Source organism: Canis lupus, chromosome 3 (genome assembly GCF_048164855.1).
Source record: "Canis lupus baileyi chromosome 3, mCanLup2.hap1, whole genome shotgun sequence".
NCBI lineage: Eukaryota > Metazoa > Chordata > Mammalia > Carnivora > Canidae > Canis > Canis lupus.
In genome coordinates, this window is record NC_132840.1 from 47,402,744 (window position 1) to 47,422,818 (window position 20,075).

The 20,075-nt window shown below is 53.9% G+C and overlaps 1 protein-coding gene across 8 annotated transcripts in view; it reads right to left on the reverse strand.

Annotated features, from left to right (window-relative positions):
• Positions 1–1,211: 1,211 nt before the first annotated feature.
• The window catches only part of TOM1L2 (target of myb1 like 2 membrane trafficking protein), a 119,250-nt gene continuing 100,386 nt past the window's right edge, over positions 1,212–20,075 (reverse strand). For 5 of the 8 annotated variants that reach the window (XM_072820869.1, XM_072820862.1, XM_072820865.1 and 2 more), the window contains 8 exons: positions 19,992–20,040; positions 19,303–19,426; positions 17,315–17,432; positions 16,212–16,287; positions 13,757–13,822; positions 7,925–7,984; positions 6,047–6,083; positions 1,212–5,444 (listed from right to left, as the gene is read on the reverse strand). In XM_072820869.1, coding sequence (XP_072676970.1) covers positions 5,296–5,444; positions 6,047–6,083; positions 7,925–7,984; positions 13,757–13,822; positions 16,212–16,287; positions 17,315–17,432; positions 19,303–19,426; positions 19,992–20,040 — 679 coding nt within the window. In that variant the 3' untranslated portion in view covers positions 1,212–5,295. The remainder of the gene's footprint in view (positions 5,445–6,046; positions 6,084–7,924; positions 7,985–13,756; positions 13,823–16,211; positions 16,288–17,314; positions 17,433–19,302; positions 19,427–19,991; positions 20,041–20,075) is intronic. The other 3 variants (XM_072820863.1, XM_072820864.1, XM_072820868.1) reach the window with 3 other exon arrangements.

The following is a 20,075-nucleotide window of genomic DNA, read 5'->3' on the forward strand; positions in this document are numbered from 1 at the left end:
GGGCTCAGGTCGTGATCCCGGGGTCCTGGGATCGAGTCCCACATCAGGCTCCCCCGCATGGAGCTTGCTTCTCCCTCTGCTTGTCTCTGCCTCTGTGTCTCTCATGAATAAATAAATACAATCTTTAAAAAAAAAAAGAAAAAAAATTAAATTAAATTTTAAAAAAATGAAAGGGATCCTTGGGTGGCTCAGCAGTTTGGCACCTGCCTTCGGCCTAGGGCCTCATCCTGGAGTCCTGGGATCGAGTCCCACGTTGGGCTCCCTGCATGGAGCCTGCTTCTCCCTCTGCCCGTGTCTCTCATGAACAAATGAATAAAATCTTAAAAAAAAAAATAAATAAAAATAAATGAAAAATAAAAGGCAGAGAAGTTTGGAGGGTGTGGGGACACAGGTGTGGGGATGAGTGTGGGGGTCACTGCTTTTTTAGGATGATGGAAATGCTCTAAAATTGTGGTGATGGTCATACAACTCTGTGAATAACTACAAACTACCTTGGGGCATCTGGGGGCCTCAGTCTGCTAAGCATCTGACTCTTCATCTCCGGTCAGGCCTCTCAGGGTTGTAAGTTCAAGCCCCACACTGTGCTCCGTGCTGGGTGTGGAGCCTACTTAAAGAGACAAAAAATAAAAATAAAAGCTACTTAAGGATATACTTTCAATGGGTGCATTGTATCCTTATGTGACTCATAGCTCGATAAAGCCATTCCTAAAAGTGCGGGGTGGCAAGGTGGTTCTTAGAGTAGCAGCTCTCAAATTCAGTGCCCAGCACAAGCTGTACAGATGATTTGGAGGATGCTCAGCCATGTTTGGGGAGCCCAGATGAGGGGGGCTGAGGCAGTGGCGCAGGCCTGCTTGCTTGAGGCCTGGGATGCTTTGGCTGAGTGCCTGGGAGCCTGGATGAGACAGAAGAACCACAGGCCCTGGGAGAGCTCTCAGGCAGGCCATGGCAGGCTTCCAGTGGCTACAACCAACACCCCAAAAACAGGATGGCCAACCCGGGATAGGCATGGGGATTTCTCTCTAGCCCAGACTCCTGTGGCCAGCCAAGGGGCTGCTCAGGCTGCCTGGTGGGGCGGGGAGGGTGGGGGGGACAGGGGGAGCAAGCTTCCCAAGCTGCCCCGAGGCAGCCCCTGCTTAGAGCGAGCAGGTGGCCAGACCTGGCAGGCCCTTTGGACAGTCACAGCCCCTTCCACAGAGATCACAGAGCAACAGTTTGCTTGTTGGTTTATTTATTGTGGAGTATTTTACATGCAAGAACCCAAACTAGAGAGACAATATCCGGAAGGAGAGCCAGTGGGTGGATGGATGTACTCAACCTCGAGTTCACTGACCCACCCTCCAGAACAGGCTCTGCCCGCAGAAACGCACAACAGTGACGAACACCAGACTCCTGGGACAGCAGGACGACAGACACAACACATTTCTCTTTGCGATAGCCCCCAACGATCCTGAGACCCTCACAAATTAAGTGCAAACTTTAGGAAATAAATATCCCCCCCGCCCCCCCGCCCCGTCCTCCAGGAGAGCCTGGAGATTTTACACACAGAAGGAGTGTTAACTCTGGGGTTGACAGCTTCCCCAGGGGCTGGTGGCTGCAGGGAAAGCCAGGCTTGGACCCCCACGGACAGGAAGGGTGGGAGGTGGGCACTGGGAGAGGCAGGTACCACATCAGGAGTCTTCTGGGTGCGTACACACCCTGAGCCAATGGTGGGGAAGCTGGCTGTTCCCCAGGGGGATGGAGAGAGTCCGAACAGCCCGGGGAGGAGGAGGACAGGCTCACAGTGGGCCGGCTGAGAACACAGGACCCGGCACAGTGCTCTTCCCCAGCTAGCCCACGGCCCCCCTCCAACCATCCAGAAGGCGAGGCCTGACCGAGTTAGAAACACATCTATGTGGAGGCAAAGTGGGGTGGGTGGCAGGATGGAAGAGGAGGAGCAGGAGTGTAGGAGGCCGCAGCTGTCCGCCCCATGACACTGGAGGAGTGCCTGTTGCCACTGGGCCATCCGGAGCCCGGGCCGCCCCTCTTGCGGCTGGGGGCTTGAGTGACGGTACAGGCCCACGGCTCCCCAGGCCCCCTGGCTCCAGCCCCTGGGTGCGCAGGGGAAGGGCAGTGAGCCAAGGCAGGCAGCATGGTCACCCACCCCGATGGGGCTGACGAACAGAAAGACAGGACGACAACAGACAAACAGGCACCTTCCCTCTGGCCCAGGCCAGCAACAAGCCATGTCTGCTCAAGAAGCCCTCATTCTGTGCATGCTGATGAGCGGGGGGGGGGGGGGGTCACCCCTCGGCCTGGCCCTTGGCCTGCTCGGGCCTGGGCAGGGGGGGTGGTCCTGGACAGGGACTGCTCCAGCGCAGGCTGCCCACCAGCCCACCAGTGCCCTGGGTCACTGCTGCCCACTGGCCACAGAGGCAGGCTGGAAGCAATGGATAGTTTTCTCATCTTTGCACACAATGAACACAGAAAAGGTTCAACACGTCCCCAAGAAAATATTTTGACAAAATAAATATTTTAACCTATAATCAGGTATAATTAGTGCTTATAAGGAATCCCAGCAATAATTTAGTGTAATTAAGTACATACTGTATCTGTGATTTCTAACACTTGCGGAAAGGCTGGTGGCTTGTGAGGGGCTCATTCTCCGGGGGCACAGGCACTGGCCAGCTTTCCTGCCAGAGCTCCACTCTCCTCACAGAGCAGGAGCCTGGGGGCTGTGCTCCCCACATGGAAGGGAGCCAGCAGTCCTGGGGCCCAGGGTGCCTGTGGCCTCAGGACAGGAAGGGCTGGGCAGCACCCCCTTACGCCCACCTGGACCCCCACTTGGCTTTCTGTGCCGGCCTGAAGCAAGCCTCATCTCAGCTTCCAGGTAGGGGCAGATGGCCTCTGGACCTAATGTGTGGGTAAGTGGGAGGGGCAGCTCCAGGTCGGGAAGGCAGGTGACACTTCCCTCCATGGGCCAGTGCCTTCCTGCCAGCCCACAGCGTCCAACACCACCCGCCACCCAGGGATGGCCGGGCCTCTCCAAGCCCTGCCTGGAGTTGGGGGGCAGCTCTTGCCCATGGGTAGTAAGAACAGCCATGCTGAGGTCTCCCCAGGCAGACACAGGCTTCAGTTTCACTCACTGCCAGGAGCCTCCTCTCCCCTCACATCTCTGCTCTCATGGGAACTTGCCCTTCCACAAGGCAGGGAGGCTGACTCTTCCCTCAGAGGATGCTGGGCTCGGCTGCTCTGGTGCCATGGCTGCCACAGGACTGCCCCAAGACCCAGCTACAAAGGTGGGCCCCTGGCCCTCACAAATATTCCAGACTGTGCCAAAGGGCTAAGAGCTGGAATACAGCTGGGTACAGCTGGCCCATCCCAGCCACCTTCTCTGCTCATGTTGAGCCAGCTGCCTTCAGATGTTTGAACATCCCAGCAGGCCTCAGGGTGCCCTGCCTGTGAGCAATGTTGAGAAGAGAGGTGCACATCAGCTGTGCGCCAGGGTTGGCAGTGGGGGGGGGAGTGGAGGCATGGCACCCACTGCAGGGGGCAGGCAGGGCTGGAGTCAGGCTGGCTGACCTCTGATCTCTGAGGAGCTTCCTGCATGTCCTCTGAACTGGAGTGTGACATCCCCAGCTGGTCCTGCCAGACAGGCCCCCAGCCAGACCCGAGGCTCCTCTCACAGGGGAGCCACTGCATGAGACTGAGCCTGGGGTTCTGGGCCAGGTGGCACTTCGCTCCCCATCAGGGGTGTCCAGGCCTGGTCCCAAGTGCTGCTCCCAGAGCCTGAGGCACTGGTGTCAGCCAGTGTCAAGCCCCGCCTCTCCTTCCTGCTCTGGCTGCTAGGCTGTAAGGGCTGACCACACTATGGCTCACGAACATGTCTGGCCCAGACACCTGGGCAGTGCATACTGGGTCACTGACCCGGGCCCTGGGGACTCAGGGGCTGGCTCGAAGCAGCTGCAACAATGTTTTCCTTCTTTGGGGCAACCGTAGAACAGCGGTGGGTCAGGCTGGACCCGGGCTGGTGCCAAGCCTCGAGCACCTTGCCCACGGCCAGGAGACACACCAGTGACAGGAGCAGGTGTCCTCAGCCCCAGGCTCTGTTAGCTTTCCGGGTCAGCTTGGAGAGAGGATAGAAATTGGTGGCCAAGAAGGGTTTGGGCAGTGGGGAGGAGGGCAGGCTTTTGGGATGGTCTGTGGAGGAAGTTGAGACCCACTCCCTGGGGCAATGCGGGGCCCTTGGTGTCACTCTGGCCCCTGAGTCATTGACTGTCCCAGGACTGTGCAGAGACATCTGCTTCTGGGCCCTGGAGATAGAGGTGCAGAGGCTACCACAGGCCAGGCCAAGCCCCGAGCACAGCACACTCACACACCCACCAAGCCTCCTCACGCAAGCCAGAGAAGTTCTTCCCCAAGCAGGGCCCTCCACAGACAGGGACAACTATATGGGGGCAGTGTGCAGTGGGCACGTGGCAGTTTGGTTTACGGTAGTGTATCTGCAGGAGCTAACCCGTGCGCCTTGGGACCACCATCCACATGTTGTGCACTGTCCTTGCAACCGTCCTTGGCTCTCCGTCCTCACACCAGGAGCCCACAGGTGCATTGGAGACCCCTTGGTCCCAGACTCCACCGGTGAGCCAGCTTGGGTGGGGGCCTGGGCTAGCAGCCAAGCAATGGGGAGAGGGTCAAGAGGATGAGAAGCCTCACACATGGGCACCCTCAGAGCCTTCTAAAGTGCCGAGCACGCCAAGTGCCACCAGGTGACACGCGTCAGGGAGCAGCATTCCAGGGAGGGAGACCAAGCCCATAGGTACAGACAAGCCCTTTCTGGAACAGGGGGACAGGCCCATCCAAGGAGACCCGGAGAGCCAGGCAGGGGTGGGGCATGTGGGGGAAGGGCTGGGGTTTGACCCCCTTCTCTGCAGGTGGGGGACTGGAGAAAAGATAGTCCAGGTGTCTTCTCAGGAAATGGTCCCTTGGGGACTGCCCTGCCTGAGGCTGGGTCCTGTGGCCTGCTCTTCTGGGGAGAACATGTAGGCAGAGTGGGCCTGAGGGCAGGAGGGGCGGGGGAGGGAGGAGAGCCTCTGGCTGCGGTGGTGCTGACCCACCACTCAGAGAGAAGGTGGCTAAAGCTGGTCCTGACTAGTGGGACACCTGGGAGCAAACAGGGGGGCATTTCCATGGAGACACAGCAGCACAGGACCGAGTGGGAGGACTCCAGGACTGGAGATGGGAGGGGTGGCCAGTGCCTCGCGTGGACTGGGGGGGAACAGGAGATGACCTGCCGTCTGGGGAGCCGAACCGCAGACCAGCTCACAGGGCAAAGAGGGCGTCCTCTGACCGTTCTGGCTTCTTCCGGCTGGAGGGGTTTGAGGCTGGGGCCGGGGCCTCCCCTGGGGGCGAGGGGAGGCTGGGGACCATTTCAGCAGCTTTGGCTCTTTCTTCGAGGAACTTATCGAATTCTGCAATACAAAACCCAGGCAAGGACCAGGATTGGTTAGGCCTACAGTGAGGCTCCGAGGCTCCAACAACATCCCACCTGTTCCCCTAGAGCCCCCTTCACTCGTGCCAACAGGGATTGACCCCTGGGGTGAGTTCCCACCCTTACCACCCTAGCCTGGGCTGTCTACCAGGGAAGGAGGCAGCGGGGGCAGCCAGCCAGAGCCAGGACTGCTTGAAGGCCCAGCCTTGACTCCCTCCTCTGCCTGCCTCTGGGGCAAGCAGGAAGCCTGGCTGCCAGTGGGTGGTGGAGGGGGAAGAGGTAGTTAGGATTCCTGGCCCACCTCCAGCTTGGCACTTTTCTGTTCTCCAGATCAGCACTGGGGCAGGGCTGGGAAAGCTGGAGGGGCAAGTTCCTACTTCAATTTGACAGAAAACATCCCCCCACGGCCTCTCATCCCTCAAGCCCAGTTCTGCCAGTGGAGGGGGTCTGAGCAGATGGTCTGGCAATGCCGAGGAGAGTGGGGTGGGGATGGGGGTCAGACAGGAGCAGAGGGTGGGAGGTTGGGGCTGCCAGGCAGAAGTAATGGGGGGGGGCGCTGTAAAGGTGCTGGCCAGGTCATACCTTCACTTGTGACTCCCTCCTCCAGGTCATCGCCCTTCTGTGGGAGGAGCAGAGGGAGCAGCATTAGGGCCCTGCCCTGGTGGCACTGCCTGAGCAAAGCCTCCCATTCCCCATTCCCCAAGTTCTGTGATAGTAAAATACTGCTTGTCTTGTTAGACACACAGAAAACTTTGTTTTTCAAAAAGCAAAAAAAAAAAACAAAAAAAAACAAAAAAAAACAAACCAAAACCCCAAACTGAGTAGTTCTAGGCTTTGATTCTCCAGGAAGGCCAGAAAGAAAAATCCAAAAAAAGGCACAGCTTGATCTCTGCGTTGGGCTACAGCAGAACCACAGCAGGCCTTGGCCCTGCTGTTGACATTCTCCCAGAACAAGGGCCACAAGGAGGTGGAGCCCGAAGCATGCCCAGGGCCCCCTCAAGGATTCCTCCACTCAGCAGCCACTCAGATCTGCAAATCCACAGTCCATCCCAGCAGTTGGGAACTGCATGAGGCCTGGAAGGGACAGAGCCATGAAGCCTAGGGCACAGGGCTGATATAGGTGGTATTTGGCGGTAGAGTCTGTCCCGCCAGGAGCCATGTCCTGCAGGCCAGGGGAGCCCAGATTCCATCACCTGCTGCCAGTTTCTGAGAAGCCATGGAAGCTCTGAGAGCTCTTACCAACGCAGTGGATAAGACTTGATTTGTTTGGAGAATGCAGTGGTCACCGGGAACCCACTGCACAGTGACAGGGAAGTAGACCAGGCCTTGGGCTTGGCCAGGAGACCTGGTTTCCTTCTTGGCTCTGCCAGTGACCTGCTGCTGCTCAGCCTTCCTGGATGGGCTCCCCCCACCCGCCTTGTGAGGTGAGAGCCTTGGTCCTTCCTGCTTTGCTTCTTTCTGTGAGAGAAGCTATTTCTTTTCCAGGCATTCCCTTGGGAAACGCATAATGGGGCATTTTCCTCCTCCTCTGGCATGGCACCTGGGTGTCTGCCTTGCTGGGCAGTGAGTGTCTTCAGAAAGCTTGGCCTTGTGGAGAGGTGGCCCTTTGTGGAGCTGTATCTTAGTGTAGGAGGGGGCCAAGTCAGCAGCCCTCTGGCAGCCAGGACAACCCTGTGGTTAAGGATGGTCTGTTCTGGGGACAGGGTCCCCTGAAGAGGTGACAGCTAGGAACAAGAGATGAGGTGTCTCCAGGACTAAGGGAGAATCTGCCTAGCCCATGACCTTGGGTGAGCTACTTCCCCTCCCAGAGTGTATTTTGTCATCAGCCCCCTGGCCAACAACCTCCACTCTGCCTCCCATACAGCAGCTGCCAGTGAAAGTGCTTTGTAAGCAGCAGAGGGAGGGACCAGCCATGCAGCCCTCCTTTCTTGGGACCTGCTGCCATTTGGAGATGCATGATGTCCTCACCTTCCTGTCCTAGCTCTGTGGATAAAGACAATAGTCTCTAGGGCAAGGGTTCTTTTAAATGCAAGATACCAGGAGATACTAGGGAAGCGGGAATGACAGTAAATTAAAAAAGAAAACCAAAACCAAAACAGCTGACTCTGTATAATTTCACAATGAAAAGGGGAAAAAAAATAAAAATAAACCCCAATAAGATCTCAAAAACCCAAAGCAAAAAAACCCAAGCACACACACACACACCTGCTACAGAAAAGTCATTGGGGACAAGTGTGTGCTCCGGAGCTGGCCAGAGCCCCGCCTGCCAAGGCCTCAGGTGGCCAGGACTCAGGGACTGTGCCGGAAGCAGGTGCTCCGGGGCGAGCAGGAGGGCTGGCAAGCCTGCAGCAGGCCACTCTCGTCCGCCACCCCATGGGGGAGCAGCCCACGGCCCGGGCCCGTCCAGAAGCACTCTGCCTCGCCACACCCCGCACACAAAAGAGAAAAGTCAAGTCTCACCAGGTCCGTCCTGAGCCACACCTCAATGTCGTCCATGACAGAGGGCTGCGCAACGGGGATCTATGGAGGCGGCAAGCGGCGGGCCAGGCAGCCCCACAGCCAGGCGGGGGGAGACAGAACACCGAACAAAGTAAATCATCAAAAGCAACCCCAAAACGAAACCAAAACGTACACAGAGCAAACAAAAAACAAAAACGCATTGGCACAGCAGGCGCGGGCAACATCAGGCAGCCACATATGAAATGGCAGGTAAGGGAAGCAATGAGGTGGCCGGTTCTAGGAAGCAGGGCTGACCGGCAGGTGCGGGGTGGGGAGGGGAGGGCAGCGGTACACGTTCTTGAAATGGATAACTTTTTGACCACTCTCAGCCCGAGGCTGCCCTGCTCCTCCAACTTCATCAGGTTAGTACCCCTGCCTACCGGCCAGTCAGGCCTCAGCCCTGGGGGCAACCAGAGGAGACACCAGCACCCACCCCCCTCTGCCTGCAACAATGTCGTTGGGAGGCCAGGGGGCAGTCGGCCTGGGGCAGGGGTGCAGGTGGCCAGGAGGGCACTGCAAGTGTTTCCGACCGTGTCCCGGTGCATCTCTGAGTGGGAGGAGGGGAGCGCTGGGGCCTGGGTGGGGCCTGGCTGACAGCAGACAGGCCCAGCTCACCGCCAGCACAAATGGGCAGAAGCTAGAGCTTTGATGACCAAAGCGACAGCGGGATTTTAGTCGTGTTTGTCTCTTCGGGGGAGAATCATGAAGCGGGCCTGGAACTTGGTGGCTCCTTTACTCTCACCCCGTCTTCCCAGCTCTCAATGGCTGGTTGGGCTTTGGGAGCCAAAGAAAATGAGTTTGGGAAGAGAATGGAGAACTGGGCAGCAGTGGCCACAGGTTTGTGTGTGTGTGAGTAGGTCCTGAGCAAACGACGACACGCCTCATGGGCAATGAGCGGTCTCTATGCCTGGCCCACCCGTGCCAACACTTTGGGGGCAGTGATTCTGAAACTTGCATTTGGCTCGGACACAATAGTGGCTCACGAGTCCACTATTTCCAGAGAATACATTAGCACTGTGTCTATAGCTGGTTCCCCCCAACATCACAATCTAGGGTAAGAATCCAGTTAAAATAAGCAATGAGAGGACTGCCTTAGCATTTGCCAAATCTCAAAAATAACATGACCTTAACAAAGGAAAAGAACAAAGATTTCCCATGGCTAGCCCTGCCTTGACGGGACAAGCTGGTCCTAGACACGGAAACCTGCTGACGGAGTTCGGGGCGTGAGGTAGTGAGGACTCCTAAGCCTGCCCGAGCCTACTGAGCAGGTGTCTGTGATCCTACAGGAGCTCTGCGTGGGTGCACGCATACACACTCACACACACACCTGGCGGGGCTGGCAGCCCCCTTGCTCCAATTACCTGGAGTAGCTTCACGTGCATCGTGCCTAACTACAGACCCAGCACGGGCCACCCACAGGCATCTTCATAAAGGTGCAAGCCCAACCTTGATCAGGTTGGGAAGATTCTATCTACACTGTCATTTTATTTCTTTGACTCCCTGGGAACTTAATGCTGAAACGAAAAAAATGTCAAGGAGTTCAAATCACCCTGAGAGGACTCCTAGGGACAAGGAACATGTGAGTCTCCCTCTGGAGTGCACAGATGCCTGACATGCATGTGCTAACGGCACCCAAAGCAGTACCCACCACCCCCATCAAAAAAAAAAAAAAAAAAAAAAGCACAGTAGGGTACACAGGGCGTGACCTGCTAATTTTATGCTTGCTGGCAGGGCTTCTTCTTCTTTTTTTTTTTTTTTAAGATTTTATTCATGAGAGAGAGAGAGAAAAAGAGAGGCAGAGACCTAGGCAGAGGGAGAAGCAGGCTCCATACAAGGAGCCTGACGTGGGACTTGATCCTTGATCCCGGGATCATGCCCTGAGCCAAAGGCAGATGCTCAACCGTTGAGCCACCCAGCTGTCCCCAGGGCTTCTGTCTTGACATGTTCCCAGGACAGCAGATGCCAATTTTCATTATCTTGATGCTTATATAAGGCAGAATGCCTGGCCTCTGAGACGATGCATGCCACACCAAGTTCTCAGAAACAAAGCCTGGAAAGTTAGCGGCATCTCTAAACAGAAAATATGCCCAAACAGACTTGTTGGGAGCGTGTGCTGGGCTTTTTTATACCTACCCAGCTTTAGTCTATCAAGGAAATGGAGGTTCAAGGGGCAGAGCTTTCCATCATGTGGCAGGAGCTTGAAAAAAAGCCATGAAGGGGTCATGGACCTTAAACCTTCAGACTTGGTTTATAATGTTCTTGTTCAATAGTAAGCCCCTCAAGGCTGGGTATCACGCACCAGTTTTCTTTTTTGAGGATTAATCTTGAAAGCCAGCACACTCAGAAAATAAACATTGACATCTGAGAAACTCATCTCCTCAAAAAATATTTCCCAAAAGCTGGATCATGGAACACTTTTCTTCCTTCTCCTAGACCTCTCCAAATAAGTAGTGTGTTTATGGCAGGGCATCCTCCGGGTGAAACCAGGAGCCAGGGCGCTGGGCAATAGGGTCACTCGGGCTGGGGTTGTCAGATCACTTTTCGAGCAAATCGTTTTTCTCTGGACTTGCTTCTTTACATGAGAGCCCTGAAGTCTCTGTTATCCTAAGAAGCCTCTGCCTTCAGGCAGAGCAGGGATGGGGACAGGGGTTGGGTAATTCCTGGCCTCTGTTCCATTCTCTGTGCAACAGGGTGATGGCTAGGTCATATTTAGTTTTTGCCACTCAGAACTCCCAATCCCTTAACTTCCAGGTGAGGGTTTCTGTTTTCCAATTTTGAAGCCCAGAGATATGGTCCATTACTGGCAAGGACTCCTGGCATTGACTCCTTCCAGTAAGAAAGGCACTTGGCTTCAGGACAGGAACCTCCATGGAGCTAGGGAGAGAGCTAACAGTAAAGCTTATATAACACAGGGCAAGGGTTGACTTGGTTGCGGTTGGACACAATACCTTAGCTATATAAACCTCCCGCCCTGGTGTATCAATGCTTTGAGTACACCACCAGGGTAAAGTTCCTTCTAACGATGCGGGTGCTACCAGAAACAGACTAAACACGCACACTGTTCTCCAAACAGGAACTGCAGAAACTGGGGAGGGAGGAAGAGGAAGCTCCCGCATTCATGCTGACGGAAGGGAAGGGAGAGGCCTTGGCCAGGGAAGAGGGCAATGGACTCTGTCACTGCCCCGTGGCTTTGGGCACGTCACCAGGCCCCTGAGAGGCCTCAGTGTTCTCATCCATCAAATGAGGACTTGCCCAGCTGATCCCTAAGAGACTGTGGCCTCTGCCACGCCTTGGTTTTAGCATCTTCTTAGGCAATGATCCAAAGCAGAAGGCTGGTCCAAGGGTCTGAAGAGGAGGGTGTGGGGGGACGGGGACAGAAAGAAAAAGATATGAAGACAGAAAAATAAAGAAGCTAGCACGGGGCCACCCTCCCGTAAAGACCAGCGCCCACCAGGCTGGCTCAGCTGAGGCAATGGGGAGACACGCCCTGCCCATCTTCAGAGTCCAAAGAGAAACCGGCATAGGGAGTGCCAGAAGTGTCAGATCTTGCCATGGGTGCTGGGGGAGCTGTGTGCTGACCCTTGCTGGGCTGCAGGTGGGGGCAAGGTGGCACCGCCCGCCCGGCTGCAGCCAGTGCTATAGTGGCTTCAGGCATGCCGTGTCTGGGGGTTCTCCAGGCCTGAGTAGGGCACCCCTTGGGTCCCAGGTCCAAACCTGGGCTTTGGCAGCAGCACACTACTACCAACCTAGTGTTGCTCCTCCTCTTGTTGAGGATTACATTTGTTCCTTGCAGAGTATCCTGACTGCACTCTGCATGCATATGGAGAGGCCAGGGGTGGGGGGAACGGGGTGGGGCAAGCAGCGAACCACGAAACGTGCAGTCTCCAGGCAGGCTGGTGCACAATGCCTCTCAGGGTTCTTCTTGATGGATAATGAATCTGGGATTGTTGGAAATCTTGACACCCAGAGTCCCAGGTGAACAAAGAGCTGTCATAGTCCCAAATCCACAAGGAAAGCTTAAGAGTCTAATTTACAACGCAACATGAATAGTATTTGAAAAGCTATGGTGTGTTACTTCTAGAGAATTGTGAAATCCTTCCTACGATATGTGCCGCTGCCACCCAAACTTGAGGAGCCATCTAGAAGCCCTTCAGTCTCACTCAATAGCACAAAAAGTTTCCAAGTAAAGAATTTGTACTCGGGGGTTTGGAAAGACTCAGGGTTTCTACACTATGGGAAATAAGGCAAAGCAATTAATACACACTGTTTAAAAGGAAGAAAAAAAAAACACTGCAGTCAGGCAGGTGAGATATCAGGTTAGCTGTTAGTTGGGCTTGTTTCTGGGAAGTTAGAGATTGGAGCTCTAGTGGGGACAGGGCGGAGGAGAGTGGCTCTCATGTGGGCAGAGGCAGGTGCCACGACCAGCTGCCAAGGCCACACTCAGGGCAGTTGGTATGAGCAGTATCCTTTTTTGCAGGATTAATAGGCACAAGGACACATGGCTAGATCCTTCCAATTTGGAACTGGCATGGACATGACCTCCAGGAGCCCTGCTCTAAGGCCATCCTACACCATGTGGACCAGAGTCCCAGCCTGTCCCTGAAGAAGTAAATGAGGGCTCCAGGCATCCTAGGTCTCTAAGAATGGCCTCAAGGCCTAGTGCAGAAACAGCAGCATGGAGTGCCTGCTGCTGTGACCTGAGTGTGGCTGTGCAAAGGTCCCTCACTCTAAGCTGGGGTGGCAGATACCCCCACCCCCCACCCCCTTGGTTCTGATGGTTCTGTGTGGCTGGTGTCCTTGCACACTGGCCACACCTTGTTCATGCAGATTATCCCTGCTGAGCTGCCTACAGTCTTAGACTTGCTGGCCTGTCTGAACACTCCTCCCCTGGCCACAACCTGGCACCATTTCCTGGGCTCAGTTATGCTTCCTCCCCGGTTATGTGTCTAGTGTCTGCCCGGCTTCACCCCAGAGGCTGACGCTTCACTGCTTTTATCATATCTTCTGTGCATCCCCTGCTGTTCCAGCCCTACCACATACGCACGCACAGACCTTTGGTCTCTATGTTAGAGGTGCTTGGGGAGGGCTGTGGCTTCATTAGAAATGAAATCATCCCTTCAAGGCAAGCAGCCTGGAACGAGGTCACCCTCTCTCTCTACCAGACTCAGGGCTACCTGATCATATGAGGCAGGAGAGGCCCTCTCAGGTCTCTGTGGCAGAAAAGCTTCACTCCATGAGAACTGTGTTTATGACATTAAACTCCCCTGGCTTTGTCTTCTCTTTATTCTGTTCCTATTGTGTTTGTTTCTTTAGGGTGTCTCAAATTCTTCTGGGAGACGTATAACACCATTATAAAGACCCATCAGCCTAGGACTGCCGAATTCATAGGCTGGAGGGGGCTTCCCCAACCAATCAGATGCTTTTGAATCTGTTCTCTTAGAAACGTCCCCTCCAAAGCAAAAGCCACAGTAACTTGTGCTCTATCCTGGAAAAATGAATACTGCTGAGAGCTCCAGAGACAGTAAAAGGAGGGAAGGGGCCCTCCCCTCACTCCCACAAATGTCCCAGACCCTTAAGGCTTGAGGCACAGACCTCAGCAGAAAATCAGAGGAGGTGTTTCTGGGGCTGGAGGCCTGTGGCTTAAGGAGATTGCACAAATTCAGGAGGGGAAAATTTGGTGCCCAGTCAAAAGGAAAGAATGGCCTTGTACTGTCTGACTCACAAGGGCTCAGCAGGTGACATAGGGAAGCACTGGGGTGAACGGGGGACTCGGCTCAGCTGGTGACCTCTCACCATTCCTTGGGTTATGAGCCAGCTGTCTATGGGCTCCAGGTCAGAGTCCCCACCTTTACCTCTCTTCTGGGCCGAGGACAGAAAAGTCCCAGAAAGAAAAGTCACAGCAAGACCCAGGATAAAGAAAGCAACAGTATATATCATGGAAATAGAAAAGCCACTGTTGAGAGTTGATCTGTTATCAGGTAAGGGGATGGTGGCCCGCTGCCCCCTCCCCCCTCCAGCGTGCCCCCCTTACCTGCTTGAAAAAGAGAAGTTTAGTAATCAAGAGTCCCAACAGGGGACCATATACTTATGCCAACTGTTTTGTACACTTGGAAAATCTCCGTGAGGTCACAGAAAGTTGACCACGGCTGCTTCTCCTGATTAGGGCTCTTGGGATTGGCAAAGGCCATTTTTCAAAGAGCCAGCTTTTACGAAGTCATTTCTACTCTGTTCCTAACTTATTTCTGCTTGTTTCCTCCTTCTCAGTTACCTGTGTGTTTCTTTATCCAAACTCTTAACTTGAACACTGAGTTTAGGTAAGTCACCCTTTTTCAAATGATAAAAAACATTTAAAGTTAAGACTTCTGATGTGGTTGCACTGTGCAGGTGTGGCTATACTGTCTTCTCCCCTTTACTGTGTTCTCCGTTTCTCCTTTGGCCCAGTTTTCATTTCCAGGTCAGCAAAGTTTAGGATATGGAACACCGTGAACTGAAATACTGGCCTGAGGATGCATGTGGGTAAGTGTGTGTGTGCACAGATATACTGAGACACAGAGACACACACAGAGAGATCTACATATACTCTCACACAGACACAGACACACACACACACACACACACACAAACACACAGACAACACAAACCCTGCTTCCCCTCTGCCCCCCGCCCCCATTGAGCAGTAAACATGAAAGCAATCTGCCTACCATCAGGTGGAAAACATGCTGGAGTCATCAAGATCTTTGCAAACAGGGAGATGGGCCAAGCCACACACCCAAAGGGTGAAGGGCGGGACCCTGGCCACCTCTCCTGTGCTTGGATCCAGGCCTAGGCACTGATAAGAGAGGTGCAGTAGGACACACCCTGGCATGGATGGGGACAGGCCCTGGAGGCACAGTGGGAAGCAAACCAGGTCCTCCTGGCTGAGGAACGGAGCTGCAGGCCAGGTCAGGTTGGGCCAGGAGGAGGTAATGCCATCTGGAAGGGTGCTGGGGGGCCCTCCTAATGCCCTCTCTGAGTTCAGCAGGAGACATCCCAAGTACTGCGAGGAACAGAGCCGTGGTGACCACTGTGTAGATTTTGGGAGTCCCAGTGCCAGGGGTAGAAAGGCAGGGTGCTGAGACCCAGGGCAGTTGGGCTGGCTCTTCTGTGCCCCCTAGTGGCCAGTGCAGAGGGCCACACAGTCCTCCACCCAAGTCTGAGCCAGGACAGAGGAGCAAGTTCCTTCCCCAGGCCAGTCTTCTGGAAACCAGGCTGTGGCACTACTGCCAGTCAGGCCCATTTGGACAAGGGCTGCAGGAGGCCAAAAACTGTTGTTCTGGAAGCAGACCTCCCTGTCCAGTGGGCAGGTGAGTACTGCTCCTTTCTAGCCCAGCTGGGGGACCCTGGGAGGAGGTCCAGCTGTTCTGGGGGCCACTATCCCCAGAGCCCTCCCCCTACCCCGTCACTGCAAACAGACACTCATTCACACCCTGCCACACACATTTTTTAGCGAAAAGGGGGACGGTCCCATGAGAAGTATTAAGACACAAATCCTTTCCCCTGCAGTGACCTGAAACCTCACGGAATGCACAGCCGCAATCTGGGCCTCTAACAAGCAGTACCCGCCACTTCAAAGCCCCTTTGCCTTCAGCCTTGCTCCTTACCGAGCTGCCCAGAACACCCTCCTGGCTTCTACCCGCAGCTCCCTCCACCTCTCCAGCCCCAGATACCCAGCCAAATCCTGGCCACCCACTGCCTGCTAGTGGCTTGGTACTGCTTCCCTAGGCCCACCACAGATGCTCAGCTCACACGCTACTCAGATGATCATTTCCCTTCCCTGAACAGATCAGTGTTTTGTCAGAGCACTGCCCAGCCCCAGGGCAACATAATGTCTAAGGAGAGACTCTATCTGGCCGTAGGAGACCTCTGCCCTGAGAGCTCGGGGCCCCCAAAGTAGGAAGACAAGGGGCTCTGGAGCTGGACCTCCCAGGACAAATCCCTGCTTGCTGTCTGCAGGGACACTGGTGCCGAGAGCATACTGCCAACTCTCTGGGCCTATCTCTCTGGGGTTCACAGGCAAGATGACTGGGCAACACTCGAGGGGTGGGGTGAGGACTCACAGAGGCAATACAGCGCTCTCATGGCAGTCTTCTCCAGTGGACCCTGCCCTCCATGCAATCCACCGTCTCCTTTACTACCCAGGCAGCTTTACCGCACAGGCTGACTTTCCCTCCAGAGGACTCCAGGCAGAAAAACAGGCTTAAAAACCTACCACTTCAGAGCTCTGTTTCCGACTGTCTAGTGCAGACGCCAGTCCTCCGACAGCCTGAGGGTCCTCGTAGGTTACCCTGGAGACAAGCAGCACAAACGGTCAGTTCCCTGCAGGGGCCCCAGGGAAAGGGGTGGTGACCTATAATCACTTTCTAGCCCTGGCACCTGCCTCAAGCGTACTTGGAAGAACAGTTCCTGAAACCTTGGCATTTAATGGCTCAAGCTGTTGTCTGACTGCAACCAAAGCCAGGAGGCCAGGGTTCCAGCACAGGATGTCAAAAGTGCCCTGAAAACTGCAAATAATATTAATTCTTATTCTAAAAGCAGCAGCCTCAGTGACATTTGATAAGGGAGATAGTCTCATGGTCTGGGGTTGGGGTCTGTCACTAACAGCCTGTCACTAACAGACCCCAACTACGGAGGTTCTCTTCCTCTGTGTTCTGACCCCTTTTGCTATATCCATGTTAAAAGCAACTTGTGCTGGTAAAGAGTGACTGGAGCCTTGGGTTTCTGGTCAACCCATTGATGCCTGAGTGTGGGAACTCCAAGGTGAATGCCTCAAGATGCTGGGCCCCAGGGAAAGGCAGGAAAGTGTTCTTTGCTTGCCTTAAGGTTGAACAAACAGCTCAAAGCATGTTCATGTGTCTCCCTGAGATGCAGAGCATTGTCTATTTTGGGATCAATGTCCCCAATATCATATGGCTCATCCTGGCCAGGGCTGCCATCAGGGAAGTCTCTGCCCACATGCTAGCACAGGAAAACCATGCTGATGAGAACAAATTCATACCCTGTCTGGCTGTACCCCCTAGCTCCCAGCCATCTTTAGCAGCAGTACAGGGAGCAAAGAAAATGCAGAGTGCTCTCTCATGACTGACAGGAGAAATCCAACTACAATCAACCCCAAGGCGGGGGGTGGGGATGGTGTGTGTGGGGTTTGGTGTTCATTCAAAATCTCTGTCTGCCAAGTCCTCAAAGACATATTTCTATGTTCTTGGCAGCCCTGGACCTCGTAAATAAAAGGCGTCTTTGTGTTGGCCTGTGACCAGGCCTGGATCAATCCTCCCCCAATGTCTTCCAAGAGCTGCTGAAATGGTCCCCACATACGTCTTGCGTTGTTCGGCCAAGGAGTTCCCTCTTGTCTGGGCAAACATGTCAAAGCCATCACGGGGATTACACTGCTGGAGTGAACTGAGGGTACCACTGACGCTCTCAGTCCCCAAGTCTGTGGTAACAAAACAAATGAGGGGAGGATGAGAATAAAATGTGGCCCATGGACCTCACCGAGCATCCCCAAGTTCGGAAGCCAGTGGGCACATTATTGGGGGAGGTTGGGCAGCAGGGACACAGGCTTCTCCTCAGCAACCCTACGTGCAGGAAGAGTCACGCTGGGGCCCAGATGGGGGCCAGAACAGCCACGGGCCCCTCCCAACCCCAAGCTGCTCAAGGTGAGCAAGAGTCATTATGAATGAAAGGAAGATGAATGAAAGGGAGATGGCAGCAAAGAGGGACGGACCTGGGGCCGGTGCCCCTGCAGATTTCCCACAACAGTCTTATCAGAATGTTCCTCACTAATGCAGTCAAACTTCTAAGGGCCCAGGTCATGTATTTACTTGGCACCCACTACGTTCAGAGCTTGATCGTGAGCAGACCAAACTGAATCTGATGTGGTCCCTGGCCTCAAGGAATGTATCGAGTAGGTGGGAAACAGACAGACACCACCAGTACCTGGCCTGAGAGTACTGGAAGAGACTCACAACTGACCTCAGAGTGGGGCCTGAAGGACCAGGAGGACTCTTCTATGAGAAGGGGGAGGGACAGGTAACTTGCAGGCACAGAGAAGTGAAGTGAGCAAAGCTCATGGAAACACTGATGAATGACAAGTCTGGAAAGGCAGGTGGGAGGTGGGGTGGTGGGGATGAAAATCCTCAAATGCCGGGTCAAGGAGCTGATGGAAAGGATACTAGACCCTTTAACTGTAAGATTTATTTCCTTATTTTTAGGGACAAAGCGTTTGTGCATGCACATGCGGTGGGAGGAGGGGCAGTGGGGGGGAGAGAGAGAATCTTAAGGAGGCTCCACACCCAGCACAGAGCCTGACTCAGGGCTCGATCTCATGCCTCTGCAATCATGAGCGGAGCTGAAATCAAGAGCTGGACGCTTAGCCAACTGCACCACCCAGGCAACACTAGACCTTTATTTAAGAAGGCAGGCAACAGAATTCAATTTGACTTTCGGGTATCAAATCTGGTGGCCATATGCTGGATGGATTGAAAGCAGAGAAATCTGTTCCAAAAGAAACAGTGGCTACAGATCCATGAGATGCCAAGAAGCCACTAAATAAAAGCCTGATTCAACTGAAATGGAATGAAGGTATAAAAATAAATGTTAAGAAAAAAAAAAAAAAGGAAAACAGAAAAGCAAGGTAGAAAGAATTTTGTGAGGGCCATGCGTTATTATTTCAATATTCTAATTTTATTTAATATGAACTGGTATCATCTGCTATATATGTAACATCTAGAATCATATACACACTTGCAAAGGGAAATGTGGAAAAGAGGTGAGTTTCTTTTCACTGGTTTCAGACACTGGAGTACTTTAGGTTGATATTAGTTCAAGGAAAGCAAATAGATCAGTGCCATCACTTCCTGCTCCCAAGCCCATGGCAAACATTACCAATCAGCCACAGACTCATCTTCTAAGCCCTAATGTGGCTTCATCATCCTTCTTAGACCTGTGTCCCAATGAGCTGAAACCTATTTGCCATCCTTGGCCTTGTTTATATCGGGAAAACAACCACTTCAACCACATGGAATGTTCCAGATAAAACATAGCAGCTACCTTTCTTTAAAAGCAACCAACTTCTAGTTCCTTGGAACTCCCCCTCCCCCTTCTTTCCAACACAGGCTTATATTTTAAGTTTAGGGACAGAAGTCATCAATGAAAGGTGGTACAATTGGCAGATCTGAGAAATACACTTTCCCATAGATTCCTCAAAAGGCTCTCTTTGGGCTTTCCAACACAGAGAGAGAAAGGGGCCCTCAGTCCAGGACGTGGCCTGCAGAGAAGGCCCCTGATACCTGTGAGACACTTACCCAAGCCCGCAAGCTGAGAGGAGAGAGAAGATGGGGGTGCCGTGTTGCCCACCATTGGGCTCACCACGGCTGGAGACCCTGGCCCCAGGTCTATTAAGTTGTCTTCGGTCACTTCGTTCAGTACCTGCCAGCACATGAGACAGCAGTGAGCCCCAGAGTGCCTGTGTTGGGCTCCTGGGTAAAAGCCAGCGGGCCCTGTGCAGGATGCCTGAGGAAAAGCACCAACACTGCAGCAGTCCAGGAACACGGCAGTTCTCCCTGTCGAGACTTTAGGGGTCCACGGTGGCCTGGGTGTTAGCAAGCCCCTGCCTACTGCTTCCCCCACCTAAAGGTGGTGGGGCTGAAGCAGTCACAGGACAGTTGCTGCCCCAAGAGCTGGGAACTTGGGGTTCGGTTGCCACCCTCCCACCAGGAATGTGCCTGCTAGCTCTTTGGCTGTATCCCATGAACCAGAGCTTGCTCTTTCATTACCTAAGTATTTTTTTTTTTTTTTTACAGTAAACTCAACTCCTAACATGGGACTTGAACTCATGACCCTGAGATCAAGTCACCTGCTCTACAGACTGAGCCAGCCAGGTGTCCTTAATGATCCATACATTTAAGCTTGAGTTAGAAGACCTAGAGGTGAGACCACACTGAGGTAGGTCTCCTAGCACCCACAGATGAGAGAATGCTAAAGGAATACTTACTCCATTACTGGCATTTTGAACCGATCGGCCTGACCTGTATCGTTCAAACCTAACAGGGGAAGGAAAGCAGTTAGTAAGGAGAGG